Consider the following 16,618-nt stretch of genomic DNA (forward strand, 5'->3'; position numbering starts at 1 on the left):
GAATTTTTTATTTTATTTAACCCATTTATGCCCAGCGTCTAGAAAAAAGGCATTGGCAAACAGCTTAGACCCAGACGAGACGCCGCATGACGCGGCGTCTCATCGGGGTCTACGCTGTTTGCTTAAAGGAATTTCTGTAAGAAGTATTCTTAATATAGAAATAAATATAATAGATATCCCTAATTTTGGAAATAAATTGATCCAATTTAGAAAGATGGGAGAGTCCACTAGGCATAAATGGGTTAGAATCTCCAGACCTAATCTCCATCGATAACGCGACAACACTTTGATCAGTAGTTCGAAGGAATACATTATCAACCTGCGAGCGAAATTAAATATATAGATTCCTGTTCCGATAGAATAATCGGCGAGAAAAAACAACAGCAAAATAACAAATAAGTATTAGTCAGATTGCGCCCATATAAATTTAATATGTTTAGCCAAATAAAGTAAATTCATATAAATGCATTTATCTTTTCAACGTATTTTCATCCAAAAACCTTTCGAATGTTTCGTGCAGCATTTTGACTGAAATGAAGCCGTTTCTTATCCTCTTGTATTGAAAGCTATATATGGCCACTTGGCCGTTCGTTATCTTAAAACTTTTATCTGCGGACCATGTGAGTTACGATGCAATTTCATTTGTGTAACTGTGAAGTATGTAGTCAGACACGAAGGATAGTATTGATCATGGCAGGTAAATGATGCTTCTGTTATTGACATGGCTTGTTTCAAATTAAAACATTCGTTTTGTTTTAGAATTGTCAATGATTGTGTTTCAAACAATCGTTACAACGATTATAATTTTAATAGCATGCATAACTTGCAAATCGTTTATTTTGTAATCTTAATTTTTAATCTTTAATCTTTTAAACTCAATATTTATTTAATTCTTTTATTATACCTGGAGGTCGACAATACAGATATTTTGATATATGTCGCGTTTAATATTTCTAAAATGAAATAAATCATTTAACAATTCGACAAGTGAGTGGAAACATTATTTCGAATTAATGATTTTATGGATTTTAATTGTCTAAGAACCTGCAGAAATGCCTTCTACCATTTTATTCACGGAACAAGTTACTTTCTTTCGCTTTAAGAGTAGTGCTTGTTGAAATGATTTACCCACTTTTAATGGTTGTTCTTATTTCTCAATAAACACAACTTTGCATTTCATGATAGAAAATTGGATATCTTTAATTTTGCAACCTTTCGGGGCTAACGTTGATAATTTCTAGTTTACTGATTGAATACGATCAGTTTTAATCGGATTGAAGTACATTTACTTAAAGCTTTCATCACTTTATTCTGGTAAGTTTGGTTAAATTTAATAGAAGTTAGAGTTTATTTCATCATACATTAGGCTTTAAGCCATTGAATACACACATATTACAACAAAATATATACACAGATGGTCAATGACGTGCAGGTTTTAAACAGAACCTAGATCAAAGTCTTAATACAACAAGTTTGTATACACTTTATCGTATTTTTTTTTTGTTTAGATATTAAGTAAACACATAAAAGTAAGGAAATGGAGTGAAACTATTGATAACATAAGTCAGCTCTCAATTTAAAAGCTTTAAAACAAAAAATGGATAGATTTCGTACTTTTTTCAATGTCAATCTGTAAGAGGTAAATAAACTGGATCATGTTTGTGTTCTTACAATAATATTTATTTATATACTTGTTACTTGAATAAATTAACATTGGCATTCCAGTAAAAATGAAATTCGTCATCAACAACGTTACAGTTTTTGCATGTTCTGTTTTGAAACGGTATCTTTTAATATGAAGCATTTCATGGCCGGTTCAAGGGGCGGTATATTGTAGAATTGTAGAGCATTGTAGAATACTCATTGATTTGTGTGTGTTGTTACAATTTTCAGGGGACAAGTTCATAACTTCACAACACAGTATATAGACTCTACATTTTATTTACACACTACGAGAATACATATATACACCAATAATGTTTATTTGTTAACTGTCTTCACAATCTAGGTAAAATCCATTCTCTCTCAAACTGCCACTAACTCTCTCCTACTACTTGTATCTTTACATCTCTACATTTCATTCTACTCTCTCCATGCTCCCTCAAAGACCCTGGCTTTTCATACAAATCTGCCCACCCTCCCATATTTGGATGTATGGACAGACACTGATAGGACCTAACATTTAATTGATCTTTATTATTGCAACTGTTGAAATATTTGTCAAACTGACTTTGCAGAGCAACACACCAGACTAGACATTATTATGAAATGATGACCACATGGTATCCTGTTCTGATAACACATGTCCACCATGCCCCCATGGCATCAAACAAAGCAGTCTAAATTGAGTGCAGATATTAACTAGAAATGGCGCGGCAGAGGCCGACGCGCATCCCCACGCCGAATGTTTGACCTAGGTGTGCCCCAGGGTTGGTAATGGGGCCATGCATAGCTGAGATTGACCGTATTGTCATAAGAGAAGTTCATCATCAATAAGAAGTGAATTGGTGTAGAAATGAAGAAGTTATAGTAAAAGGCAATTTTGGGTGGGTGTGACATATGTGGGCAGGGCGCCCCAGGGTTGGTAATTGTGCCATGCATAGTTGAGATTGACCGTATTGTCATAAGAGAAGTTCAGTATCAATTTGAAGTGAATCGGTGTAGAAATGAAGAAATTATAGTAAAAGGCAATTTTGGGCGGGTGTGGTCTATGTGGGCGGGGCCCCAGGGTTGGTAATGGGGCCATGCATAGTTGAGATTGACCGTATTGTCATAAGAGAGGTTCAGTATCAATTTGAAGTGAATCGGTGTAGAAATAAAGAAATTATAGTAAAAGGCAATTTTGGGTGGGTGTGGTCTATGTGGGCGGGGCGCCCCAGGGTTGGTAATGGGGCCATGCATAGTTGAGATTGACTGTATTGTCATAAGAGAAGTTCAATATCAATTTGAAGAGAATCGGTGTAGAAATGAAGAAATTATAGTAAAGGCAATTTTGGGTGGGTGTGGTCTATGTGGGCGGGGCCCCAGGGTTGGTTATGGGGCCATGCATAGTTGAGATTGACCCTAATGTCATAAGAGAAGTTCAGTATCAATTTGAAGTGAATCCGTGTAGAAATGAAAAAATTATAGTAAATGGAATTTTTTGGTGGGTGTGGCCTATGTGGGCGGGCGCCCCAGGGTTGGGATTGGGGCCATGCATAGTTGAGATTGACCCTAATGTCATAACAAAAGTTCAGTATCAATTTGAAGTGAATCCGTGTAGAAATGAAAAAATTATAGTAAATGGAAATTTTTGGTGGGTGTGGCCTATGTGGGCGGGGCGCCCCAGGGTTGGGAATGGGGCCATGCATGGTTGAGATTGACCGTATTGTCATAAGAGAGGTCCAGTAGCAATTTGAAGTGAATCGGTGTAGAAATAAAGAAGTAAATGTAAAATAACCTAAAAAAAATGAGTGATAATTTCTGACGCGGCCCCACCCCAACCGCTATAACTTTTGACCCAGGGGTCAGATCAAAATTCCAAATAGTGCAGGGTCGCACATATGCTCATAGCTACCATGTGTGTAAGTTTCAAGGTTCTAGTGCTTTTAGTGTAGGAGGAGATAGTGACCAGGACGGACGGACAGACAGACAGACAGACAGACGGACGGACGGACGGACGGCGGAGATAACCACAATATCCCCACCTTTTTTTTCAAAAAGCGTGGGGATAAAAATTACAACACTCCCCTCACCTTAGCTTCTTAATTGTCCTCAATTAAGCCAAATAGTTGTATATATGACTAAACAGCCAGATTCACACTCACAACATGTTAAACCTTTATATCCAAACACTTTACATGAATGTAATATTACTTCACAATCTGCAGTTCAAATTAACTACAAGGCATATGTATTATTAATACTAAGCTTAGAAACCTTCTTCAAAACAAGGAATTTTACTATGAGATGATGATAACTTGCGATAATACATAACATTATATGAATCATCCCTTTAAAATTACTTGAACACGATTAGAAACATTTTCCACAACAAGGAATATCACTTGTAAATACTACATAACATGACAAGAAATATCCATATACATTGACTTGTATTGCAAATAACTTTTCAATACAAAATTCACAGATTTATTCATCAATATAATGAATCATTAACAGTACTGTCCTTTTAATTTTCAAGAAACACATTCAAAGAAATAATATTCTTCTAAAACTTGATCTCCAACGCCATGCATTATATTTAAAACATAGTAAGTGTTTGATTATATGAAAACATGAATATACATTTGGTCATATGCAAAGTAAACACATTGTTTAATAGGCATATCCACAAACTCTTCTTTCATTATCCAACTTATTACTTGAAAGTCTTTATATTATGTTGCACGAATTCACACATTCACACATATCACTTATCATCACACAAAAGTCCTAATATTCATCCGCGTTAAGTGCCTTACACTTATTACTTTAAATTAACATTAACGAATGTATAATTTAGGCACTACAAACTTGTAAAGTTCATAAAATCATAAGTAGCAGTCGTCCTGCTAAATTGTCCTGTGCGCCTTACTATTAAATGAGCATAAGTTTATATAACAAACAATGCTAAAAGAAATATGGCGCAAATGTTTGATTCTGAAAAGGAATTAATTACATGTGTGCATAATGGTAAAATCCACGAAAGTCTTCAAACACTCCAGATACACTATTTCATTCCAACAAATTAACACATCATATATGCCGGATGTCATCGGTTTGGAATCAAAACACACACATTAAAACTGAAAAAACACACATCCTATATATTCCATTTTTACAGTGGAGACAAACACATGATAAATTATCCAGATTCCTGTCCACTGATATGAAACGCATTGACAGGTTTCAATTCTGATCTGCAGGTTCAAATGTTTCCAGTAAGGTACATTGCGGCTAAAATATTTAAAAAGCATGGTCTGTAACCTACAAGTAAGCTGATATATAGTAATATAGCGAGAGGCAAAATACAAAACGAGATGCACAAAACTGATTCTTACCTGTATGTGTCATACTTATAACGGGTCATTAAATATTGAAATGGTCAGAACTAATTATTATGATGCCAGACAATTATGTGGTATTTCAGTATGGGCATTATGAATAACGCAACAATAAATTGAGGTACGCATCTAATCAGTTCATAGTAGTTCATGTCAACAATTAAATAAAGTGATTGTAACTGGGATATACTCTGAACATATATATGAGCCTCGCTCTGTGAAAAGAAAATGGGGTTTAATGTATGTGAGTTTAGTGTCGTCTCAGATTAGCATGTTTCCACACAGGATAAAAATAGACTAAACTTTCCGCCCAACCTGGATTTTCGTCAAGAAGAGTCTTCATTTAAAAATGCAAATGCAAAAATGCAAATGCATGTGTTTATAGTCTGATTACTATATACATACTCAATCGACTTTGACATTTGCCCCCCGATCACTGGGATATCAGTCGTCCGTTTACATTCGGCGCAGTATGCAGCCACGGAACATTGACTTTTATTCCTCACAGGTACCCATTTATACACCTGGGTAGAGAGAACAATACGATTAAGCGGAAAGTATTCTCCCTGATAAGCCTGTGCTGACAGGCACAGGCTAAGCTGTGACGACACTTTACGCACATGTATCAAACATGTATTTTCACAGGGCGAGACCTATATAGTGTAAAAGCAAAAGTTCCAAATATATAATTAGATGAATCGTCTTTGTAACAATAGAAAAAAGTTGTATTAATGTTAAAGAATCTCTCTCTGGATATGAATCATGTATAGTGAATATGTGCGAAACATGCATTTAACTATGCACTTGTATAGTTATATACCGGAAATAAGACAAGAGTCATCAAGTGTTGACTTAATATTGATAACTTCCTTTAGTATATATACTGATCACGATAAGATGTCCTCTGTAAAAAATGAAAGCGACATCATCCGGTATTCCGACCTAAACGTAAAAATATCTGAAATGTGTTATGACTTATACTACTACTACTACCAACTACTACTACTACTACTACTACTACTACTACTACTACTACTACCTACTACCTACGACTACTACTACGACTACTACGACGCGACGACGACCACCACCACCACCACCACCACCACCACCACCACCACCACCACCACCACCACCACCACCACCACCACCACCACCACCCCCACCCCCACCCCCCACCCCACCCCACCCCCACCCCCACCCCCCACCACCCCCACCACCACCCCCACCACCCCACCACCACCACCACCCCCAACACCCCCACCACCCCCACCCCCCACCCACACCACCACCACCACACCACCACCACCACCACCACCACCACTACCACCACCACCATCACCACCACCATCACCACCACCACCACCACCACCACCACCACCACCACCACCACCACCACCACCACCACCAACCACCACCACCACCACCACCGCCGGTTATAATTAACCAAAGTATGAAAAGTCATTGGTGATGAGGACACGTGAATCTGCATTGTAAAACCGTTGTACGATTAAAGGCTTAGTAACAACGCGCAAGCATTTTTCGACATAAGGAAGTATTTTTATTCATGGGTATTAATTTCAACGAAGTCATTACCGATGAACAGCTTTTTCTAAGCATGCAAGTGTCATGTAGGAACATATATCAGGTGGATAAATAATATCACTCAATCTGACGCACACATGTGTCACGGTACAGAACTTGGAGATGATTAGCTAAGTTATCGGCCCGGTAAGCTCGCTCAGTAGAACACTCTCCTTGTTTGCGAGATGTCCCGATTTCGAATCCAGAACTGGCTTCACACTTTTCACCACCCAGCGATACACGCTCACACACTCATGGTAGTCAACTATTTTAGATGTAATTAACGGTTAAAAATTAGATGCTTTTAGAAACTATGGGGATTTGAATAAAACTTAGCTGCAATCGATTTTATGTTCCAGAATGTTCCCGTTATGATGAAGACAGACCATGTAACTCTGAAGGGCCATATACTGTTTCCGTTGTGTTGAAGACAGACCGTGTGACTCTGAAGGACCATATAATGTTTCCGTTGTGTTGAAGACAGACCGTGTAACTCTGAAGGACCATATAATGTTTCCGTTGTGTTGAAGACAGACCGTGTGACTCTGAAGGACCATATACTGTTTCCGTTGTGTTGAAGACAGACCGTGTAACTCTGAAGGACCATATAATGTTCCCGTTATGATGAAGACAGACCGTGTAACTCTGAAGGACCATATACTGTTTCCGTTGTGTTGAAGACAGACCGTGTAACTCTGAAGGACCATATACTGTTTCCGTTGTGTTGAAGACAGACCGTGTAACTCTGAAGGACCATATACTGTTTCCGTTGTGTTGAAGACAGACCGTGTAACTCTGAAGGACCATATACTGTTTCCGTTGTGTTGAAGACAGACCATGTAACTCTGAAGGACCATATACTGTTTCCGTTGTGTTGAAGACAGACCGTGTAACTCTGAAGGACCATATACTGTTTCCGTTGTGTTGAAGACAGACCGTGTGACTCTGAAGGGCGATACACATTGGAATCATGAATTTCAACCTTCAGCGCACTAAGACCGTTTTCGCCATCATTGCCATATTCATGGGGTTGATTGTTGTATCACTGACCTACACGTGGCTTGATGCGCGGCGTCTTTCAGTTTTCCGGTTCGAGGTAGCAGCCGATAGATTTGCTAAACTGCAAAAAGGTAATTGGACTCAAAATCAGTTGTTCGATTTATTTAAAACAGAGAAGATGTTTTCAACACATGACGTCACTTATAACCCTACAAAACAATATACCGTATCGTTACACCAACGCAATGTCACAAAAAGTGCATTTCTCAATGGTGCATCAACGAAGCTTGTAAGAGTCACTACAGTTGCCAATGGCACATCAATGCAGCCAATAAGATTTAACACTATCGAAAATGGCACATCAATGACGCCGATAGGAAGCACCACTATCGCTGTTCGTTCAAACCGAACATTCAACATCGACTTAAGTCGACTTTTCGCAACAATGACGTCCGTAAAGTTGCCAACAAGGATAACAAGCACGCTGCCCTATGACAACTCTGATGGCAGGCCTGATGAGTGCTCTAACTGTTTTCCAATGGACTTTACCTCAATGATATCTCCAGATCGACTTTGTGACGGCGGCAGAGTGAACTTGTTAATAGTTGTTTTATCATCTGTTACTAACAGGTTGGCCCGGGAATCAATCCGCTCCACATGGGGGTCACTTTGTAACTCAATGAATTCTATCATTCGCCTCGCCTTCGTCATCGGAAACAATTTGAACAAAAATGACAATTTCTTACTGTTGGAAGAGAGTGGAAAATTCAATGATATTATTCAAGCAGATTTTCGCGACACCTATGCAAATCTTACATATAAAACAATGACAGGATTAAAATGGAGCCATACGCATTGCTCAAATGCAAAATATGTTATGAAAACTGACGACGATATGTTTATTAATACCGAGGTGTTGCCTATTTTGTTACAAGCTGCTCCGAAAAGAAATTTCATGGGCGGTTTTTGTTGGGGACCAAGTTCCCCACATAGACAGACTTCATCTAAGTGGTACGTGTCTATAACACAGTATAGGAAACCTTTGTTCCCAGCCATGTGCAGCGGCACAGGGTACCTGTTGTCAACTGATGTCGTTGGCAATATTGTTAAAGTGGCCAGGAATATACCATTCTTTTATTTAGAGGATGTTTATGTCGCGATTTGTGTTAACAAATTTGGCGTATCGCCGGTCAATCTAGCAGGCTTCTCAAACATGTTTGTAAATTCTTCGCCATGTGTGTACAGAAATTCCGTTATAACATCACATCAATTACCGCCAGAGACGTTGACGCGATATTGGGAAGAATCAAGAACTTGTCCTCTATCGCCGTTGAGTCCGACGCAGGTTTTCCATAGTCGTGTAGTTTGATAATCGACATATATTTAAACAGAATTTATTGACAGATAAGAATGTCACGGTACCGAGACTTGTTATATGACGTATAGGCGTTCCTGGTACTTTTCTTTTAATAAAGAAATCGTGCAAAAAAACGTTTACAAAAATGCTAAACTTGCTTTTCTCCTCAAAGGCGTCGGGCTCAGGTTTACATTGTTTTATGTGAATGGAATGCAAGAGTGAATTCCACTTTGACAGAGCAGAATATCACGGTACCGGTCTTATATGTGACCGGTGATGTATGCGTGATCATGTCAGCTCACTCGGTTAACCCATTTATGCCTAGTGGACTCTCCCATCCTTCTAAATTGGATCAATTTATTTCTAAAGTTAGGAATGTCTAGTATATTTATTTCTATATTTTTAATATTTCTCACAGAAGTTCCTTTAAGCAAACAGCGCAGACCCAGACGCTGGGCATAAATGGGTACAGCACACGCCTTCATTGCGACAGGGCCTGGTTTCTTGTTTCGGAGCGGCTGAACACTTGCCACCGCCCGGCGATACTATGGTTTGTTTACCAAGTATTATTGTGCTCGAAATTATACTTTCGTCAAATACTAAACTCAGAAAATGGAATGGTATTTTTAAGCCATTAGATGATAACAATGACGTATTTAAAAACGGTCAAGAAAAAACGGATTAAAAAAAATAATATTTTTTTACAGTCCAAGGTCGTTTTATAGTGCCTTAAACATTATTTGCTGTATGTTGTTTGTATTTTACATTTTAAAGATTCTTGATATTTCAGTTGTTGTTTTTGTTTTTATTTGTAAAAACATCATGAAAAGATATTGTGTCGATTAGAATGGTTATCAATTCATATAATAACCATTTTGATAATCAAGTAAAACAATTATTCGTTTTGCATATTAATCGGGGCATTTAAAAGATAGTCTCCACTTTAAGAATTATCTAACAACGTATTGTAAAGATAAGTCTGTTCATTGTATAATCAATTGTTTTCTTGACTTGTATGTATGTAAATAAATGATTGAGTTCGAGTTCTGTTAATTATATCAAGTCTCGTTTTAGAATCAAACTAGCTGATAATTTACCGATAATCAGGGATGAAACCCACAGTATAGCTAGTTAATAGCCTGACAGAGTATTGTTCTATATCTAATACTATTATTTACGCTATTTTTGTTCTTAGTCAAATGAAAACGGGTTTCCTATCATATTACAAAAATAAAACGTCCATATTTAGCTCAATTGGCTGGAAAGAATATTTCATTTTCTATTGAACTGAACGAAATTCAAATCTGTATACTTTTTACTTGCTACTTCATGTGAGCAAGCTATCTAGAGCTGTTTTTGTATATATTAATCACGTCAAATACAAATACAACGTTTATGGATTATATTAACAGCAGTGGATACTAGTATTCTTCAAGAAGACTTGACTATTTTTTGTTTCGTTCTAAACGATGTAGTGAAGTTAAAGTGTGTTTGTTGGTTATGTACATAATTTATTCGTACAGCTGCAATGAATGCTTATATTCATTTAACTGCAACGGTATCTGCAATATTTTTTGAACGAACATAATTATATCCCTGTTTTTGTCAATTGTAAGCAATAGATTGACAGAAAGTCGTAGGACTGTCGGACGGACAGTTTATGACCGTCTCACTTTCGTAATGGTTTAGTATAAAGCACATCAACATATAACAATTATAGCATGTATGATGTGCAAAACCAATCAATATGAGTTTTGACAGAAATATAAGATTGTAAAACGTTTACAGAGTATACTATAATTAAACCAGAACACATTTTTAAAAGATATCACATACCAACTTGAACAACGTGAATTCAATGATTAAGAAATATTAACTATGTAAAACCATATTTATACAATAAATAAAATATTGTTTTAAATATCAAATGAGCCATGAATATAGTGAATATCAGTGTGAATGGTCGGGCTGATGGTGACAATCTTTCTTGGGCCTAAATTGATTGACATTTGTTTTTTGTTTTTTTTATGTTTATAGTTTAATTTAGTCTCATCCAATATTTACAATTTTCACAATGCATATATAAAGCTATAGATTAAGCATTGGCCATTCATTAAATGAATTATAAGTAGGGATGGCAATTATTCAAATATTCGATTGAATAGTCAGTATTCGAATAACAGAATTGATATTCGAATAATCGCATTTTTTTTGTTCAAATGTACTTGCCCTAATATTTAATGACCAATTGTCAATAAGGTGAAAATTAAGGGCTTCAATTGATTGGCGAATAATAATTTAGTTTTTTTGATCACAGTTTGAACTGACATTAAAATATGTGAATTACTCAAATTTAACAAATGATATTAATTCAAAAAGAAAATTTTTGATAGAAAACTTCAGAACAATTATTTGTGATAAGAGATCATAATTTAAATATGAAAATGCCACCAGCCCCATCGGAAGTATGAAAATACTTTACACGGTCTATGGATAAGAATACTGCAACGTGTAATGTGTGTAAAGTTAGTTTTGCATATGCGCGGTCTACTACAAATCTGTGGAATCATGTCACTGTTAAGCATCCTGGTTCACTGGAAAGTGCTAGTAATAAAGTCAAACAGCCGTCATATTTTTTACTTTGCATAACTTATTGACATGTTTCTTTTTATAAACGTACATGACATCGTTATTTTAAAATTTCAACTAAAAATAAAATTCTATGATATGATGTTTTTCCTTACATTTTTTTCTTGAATATTTGGTGTACTTTGCATGCCTTATTGATATGTTTCTTTATAAACGTACATGCTATCGTTACTTTAAAGTGATATTATGGGCATTTTTTACTGTTGGATTGAGCTGAAAAGAATTAACAGGTCAAAAGAGTTAGTTAAAATGTGGTAACTGACCCATTATCTTCAACTTATCTTGCTACCAGTTGTTAATAAAAATGATCCGTAAAAAAAATTGTGTCATTGTGTCGTATGAACGAATCTGCACTTAAACTAAATTTAGTATCACATCGTACATGCATGATCAGTTGTCAAACGAAAGTACGATTGATATTCAAATGCATTAATTTTCTCTTTCCAAGATATTATTTTAGTATGTTGATGCTGCATTAACAAATATAAGTGTATATGAAGTGAAAACACCAAAAATAAACAACGGTTGTGATAGACACCTATAAACTGTTATATGCCCATAATATCAATTTAAAATTTCAATTAAAAATAAAATTCTATGGCATGATGTTTTTCCTTCTATTTGTGCCCGATTACAGTATCGGTCAAAGTATTAGCCGACAGCAATATAATTATTCGATAGCAACGTTAATAAACAGCCTTGTATTCAGCTAACGGATATAACTTACAAAACAATGTAATTTAACACAGAACAAGTTTCACTCTTCTGATATATTTTGCCAACATAGGCTTTTTCAAAGTTTCTATTTCTCGCCACAACAATTGTATATTCAATTGTATTTCTGTGTCAATTAATGTTTAATATCCCTACTGGATACGAAACTGAGTAATATAATTTAAATCAATCAAGCCGTTTACTGCGAATATTTGAATATTCGACTGAATGGATTTGCGAATATTCGAATACTGATATAGGTATTCGATGCCATCCCTGATTATAAGAGACTTATTTAGCGCTTATCAATGTACTTTACATGACTATAATGATTATACATTTTGTTGGTGGATACTCCGCTAACTTGAAAGTTTACCGGTAATTTAAACTAATGGACCATATTTCTTTGCATACTTATACCTTTAAAACCTATCTCCTAATCGTTCTTGTTGGATTTGCGATAGAAACGACAGAAGTAAACTAAAATTATGTGTGTATTATACATTTCCCGCGTAAATTTTTGGCATTTAGGTGTTCATTTTCATTTGAAATATTTTATTAATAAACATTTAGACCCTCGCTTGGTACGTGATTAATTCTGATGTAAGTTTGAGGTATGGCGAGACATCAGCCCCAACAAGTTTTGTATTGACCGTTCCAAGGCAGTGATCCGGGTTTTTATCATTGTGTTTATAGTTGGTGCTCTGTAATATAACTAGTGTATAAGAACAAGAATTTCTCTATCCTGATATAGTTTCTGTAGTTTCTGTGATTGCTGTTTTATCGTCAATTTGGTTCGCAAATCGCCGCCATCTAAAATAGCGTTTGCAGATTTTTGATTTTATCTTCGCGTTCTTTCGTTTTTAAAATGATTTAGCGTAGAACCTGACCCTACGTGTTCTGGATACACTGATCTGATCCTACGTGTTCTGGATACACTGATGCACACTTTGTCGAAGCACAGCGCCTTGTATAAATATACCTTGGACAATAACATTTAAACCGATCGATAATGAATTCCCTCGTAAACACAGAAGTTTTTTTCTTCAATCTCTTTGTCCAGAAAACTGACATGTTTGATAAATTGGCGACAAGTTTTTATTTAATATGATTTTGATTCGTAAAACAGCTGCTTGGTTTAAACAGTAGTCATATTTCATTGATAATACACATTTATGAAGTATTTTGGTTGACCGCAGTGAAAATGACGTTGTACAAGAAACCGTCGGAGACGGGTGATGCTCCCCAAAGGTTTTTTTGTCACAATATTGCACTATATATTCAGATAAAAGGAAACGTCTTGAGGGGCATAACTTTGTACAAAATAATACAATGGATGGTTTCGCAACTTTAAAATTTCAAATGACCATAACCTTCTAAATAAATCATATAACCAGAACCCACAAATAACATGCGCATCTCCTCGAGGTAGTTAAGCTTCCCATAAAGCCTCATTGAATTCCAGTCAGTTGTTTGGGGGACAAGGATTGCACTATATGTACAGTTTATAGAAAACTTCAAAGGGCCACAACTCTGTGAAAAATCATCCGACCAGAACCGGCAGACAATATGCACATCTCCTCTTGGTAGTGAAGATTCACATACAGTTTAATAGAATTCCGGTCATTAATTGCTGAGAAATAGCCCGGACAAAAATTGTGCACGGACGGACACACGCACGGACAGACGAAGCGGCGACTATATGCTCCCCCCAAAAATTTTGGGGGAGCATAAAAACAGCAGCGTATGAAAAACTATTATTTCGCTATGAAACATGTGCACTATAGTCAAGTATCTATTTATTTATTATTTACGTATAATGTTAATATACTGGTAGCCAATGTTTTGCACAAATGCTGTATGCCTTTACATTTTCTTTTTCGATGAAACTTTTTTTTATAGTTCAGATTAAATTATGTTTAAGTAATTGATAGAAAAAATTAACTATGTATTATTGGCATTGGCCAAAGACGCATATACTTATCAACTTGCTTATCTTTTGTGTGGTAGAACATCAATAAAGTTGATTCCTTATTTAAAAATTAAACGAGACTTACCTTGGTTAAAGTCGATGTTTGATTGTTATTCTATGAGAAACTGGATTTGAGAAGGCGTTAAATGAGATTTGTGCTTGCGCATGCGCATCAGTTTTTCAGTTTTTCGAATACTCACAATTGTTGGGATGCACTTCACAAATGTATCCCATTTTGTTGAAATTTTACAGATTGTAATTCATCAAGTTTAATTAAAAGAAGCTATGAGGGAAGGCGGCATTTAAAGCCTCCTCGAAACGATTTTCATATTCGTTAAATGAGATTTCAAAGCATGCAGCCCAACAATTTTGATCATATGAAAGGCAAAAACAGGAACTAAAGACTATTACGTTACCTCCATAATCTTTACATGTCTTTACATGTGTAGAACTGCAATTGCGAATGTGTCATGGTCCTGAAGGGTTTTGTAATAAAATTTTGCAAAAATACTTTATCGTGTCCAATATGCTGTTTTGCGAATTTCTTCTATGGGAACCATTATAGCCTTTGCTTTCGAAGTTGCTGAAACACGCACACTGTGAGCCGTAAATTTTCGAGTGTCTATTCCGATCTAGACATTGCAATACGGATCCAACGACTGATTGTATCCCTGGATACTGATTTAAATGGTTTTATATAGCTTATTTAGCTGTCATCACTGTTATTCCTTATTTGTTTTGCCCTTGTTAAATATTTATTCAAAACAGTAACAACACAAATTCTCCTGTCTGGAGGATATGATTTAACAACTAATGAAGAACAATCAACAACAAATCGGCTTTGTTTTATCAAACTATTCAACTTCAATGAATAACCAGAACTGCATTTTCTTAAATGCTTAAAATCCAACACGTGTAAAGTCTGTACCCAAGCTGCGTTCGTAAGAGCTAAAGCATTACCAATGTCAGAGTCAAATCTTTTAATGTTATTCTCCTAACTGGAGAGAGTATACGTAAATAAATTAATACTAATTTCACATCCCAGATTTCTGTATTACAGGTAGATGGTGTACACACCATCCATGAATCTCACGACTGTTGGATGTGAACCGGCAGAAAAATAATCTATTCTGATCTCTAAAGATGAGAGAGCTTCATGGGCCGTATTTAAGGCACTACTATATTGTTCAGTCAAAAACTCTATGACATCTCTTACAGAAACCGAAATTTGAGAGATCTGTTTTTATCACAATATTGAAACCATCGCGATATATAACATTGATATTCGCGTTTTGTTGATTGTCTCCAAGAGGACATGATAATTGTGGTAGCTTCTTGAGAAAATCTTCGTTTTCTGTAGCTATTCCGGACACTTTGCATGCCATTATAACGAGTTTTTTCTCCAGAGGATGATTCATATCTTGATGCGGAAGAGAGTGTTTTCGTCCTCTCGGTAAAATCAATGGTCTTCTTAACAACAGACTCATCAAGATTAGATACTAGGTCTGTGTTGGCCACAGCGGGGCTATCACAAGGGCTCTCGCACCATCGTGTTGGATCTTGCGAAGTCATCTCGGCATCATACTGAAAGGTTGAAATCAGCCCGATTCAATGTAAATGCATCAATGAACTGAGCACTAGGATCTGGTTTCCATGCACAAAACACCTCATTCTTTATATTACACCTAGATGCAAAAAGGTAACAGGTGAACCCATCTCTGCAAAAAGATAGAGTATCATCTAGCTCCCACTCAGTGCGATCATTGAAATTTCTCGAAAGAGAGTCAGCATCATTTTGTTTGTCTGGAATGTGAGCACAAGAAATCCAAATTTTATTCTTGATACATAGAGACCAAATGTCTTGACTAATTGATCACAAACCAAGGATTGAATACCACCCATATTTGTCACATAGCACAATGCTGTGATGCTGTCTGTCAAAACTTTGACATGTTTTCCTGCTAATCTATAAAGAAATGATTGAAATGAAAACAAAATAGCCAACAGTTCTTACTCATTTATGTGTTTGTTTGTTTTCCAATTTTGTCCAACGTCCACCAATGTTGTCATCTTGACAGACAGCAGCCCATCCAGATAAAATAGCATCAGTCTGGATACATATTTCTTGATTTCCTCTAACGATATGTATCCTTTTATTATAAACATTGTCTGAAATGTTCATTTGTGCATCATAATTGCCATGCATTTTTCTAAAAGCTTTCGTTTCAGCTCGTTCTAACTTTCTGTAATGAAGTTAACCATACTCAACGGCTGAAATAGTGGAAACAATCAAGCCTA

At 36.1% G+C, this 16,618-nt stretch overlaps 1 protein-coding gene across 1 annotated transcript; it reads left to right on the forward strand.

The window, feature by feature from the left end:
* Positions 1 to 8,069: 8,069 nt before the first annotated feature.
* Positions 8,070 to 9,957, forward strand: LOC127879763 (beta-1,3-galactosyltransferase 1-like). The gene has a single exon (XM_052426812.1). It carries the CDS (start codon positions 8,074 to 8,076, stop codon positions 8,995 to 8,997), a length of 924 nt encoding a protein of 307 aa, XP_052282772.1. The 5' UTR covers positions 8,070 to 8,073; the 3' UTR covers positions 8,998 to 9,957.
* The last annotated feature ends 6,661 nt before the right edge of the window (positions 9,958 to 16,618 follow it).

The sequence above is a fragment of the Dreissena polymorpha genome, chromosome 4 (genome assembly GCF_020536995.1).
Source record: "Dreissena polymorpha isolate Duluth1 chromosome 4, UMN_Dpol_1.0, whole genome shotgun sequence".
NCBI classification, from domain to species: domain Eukaryota; kingdom Metazoa; phylum Mollusca; class Bivalvia; order Myida; family Dreissenidae; genus Dreissena; species Dreissena polymorpha.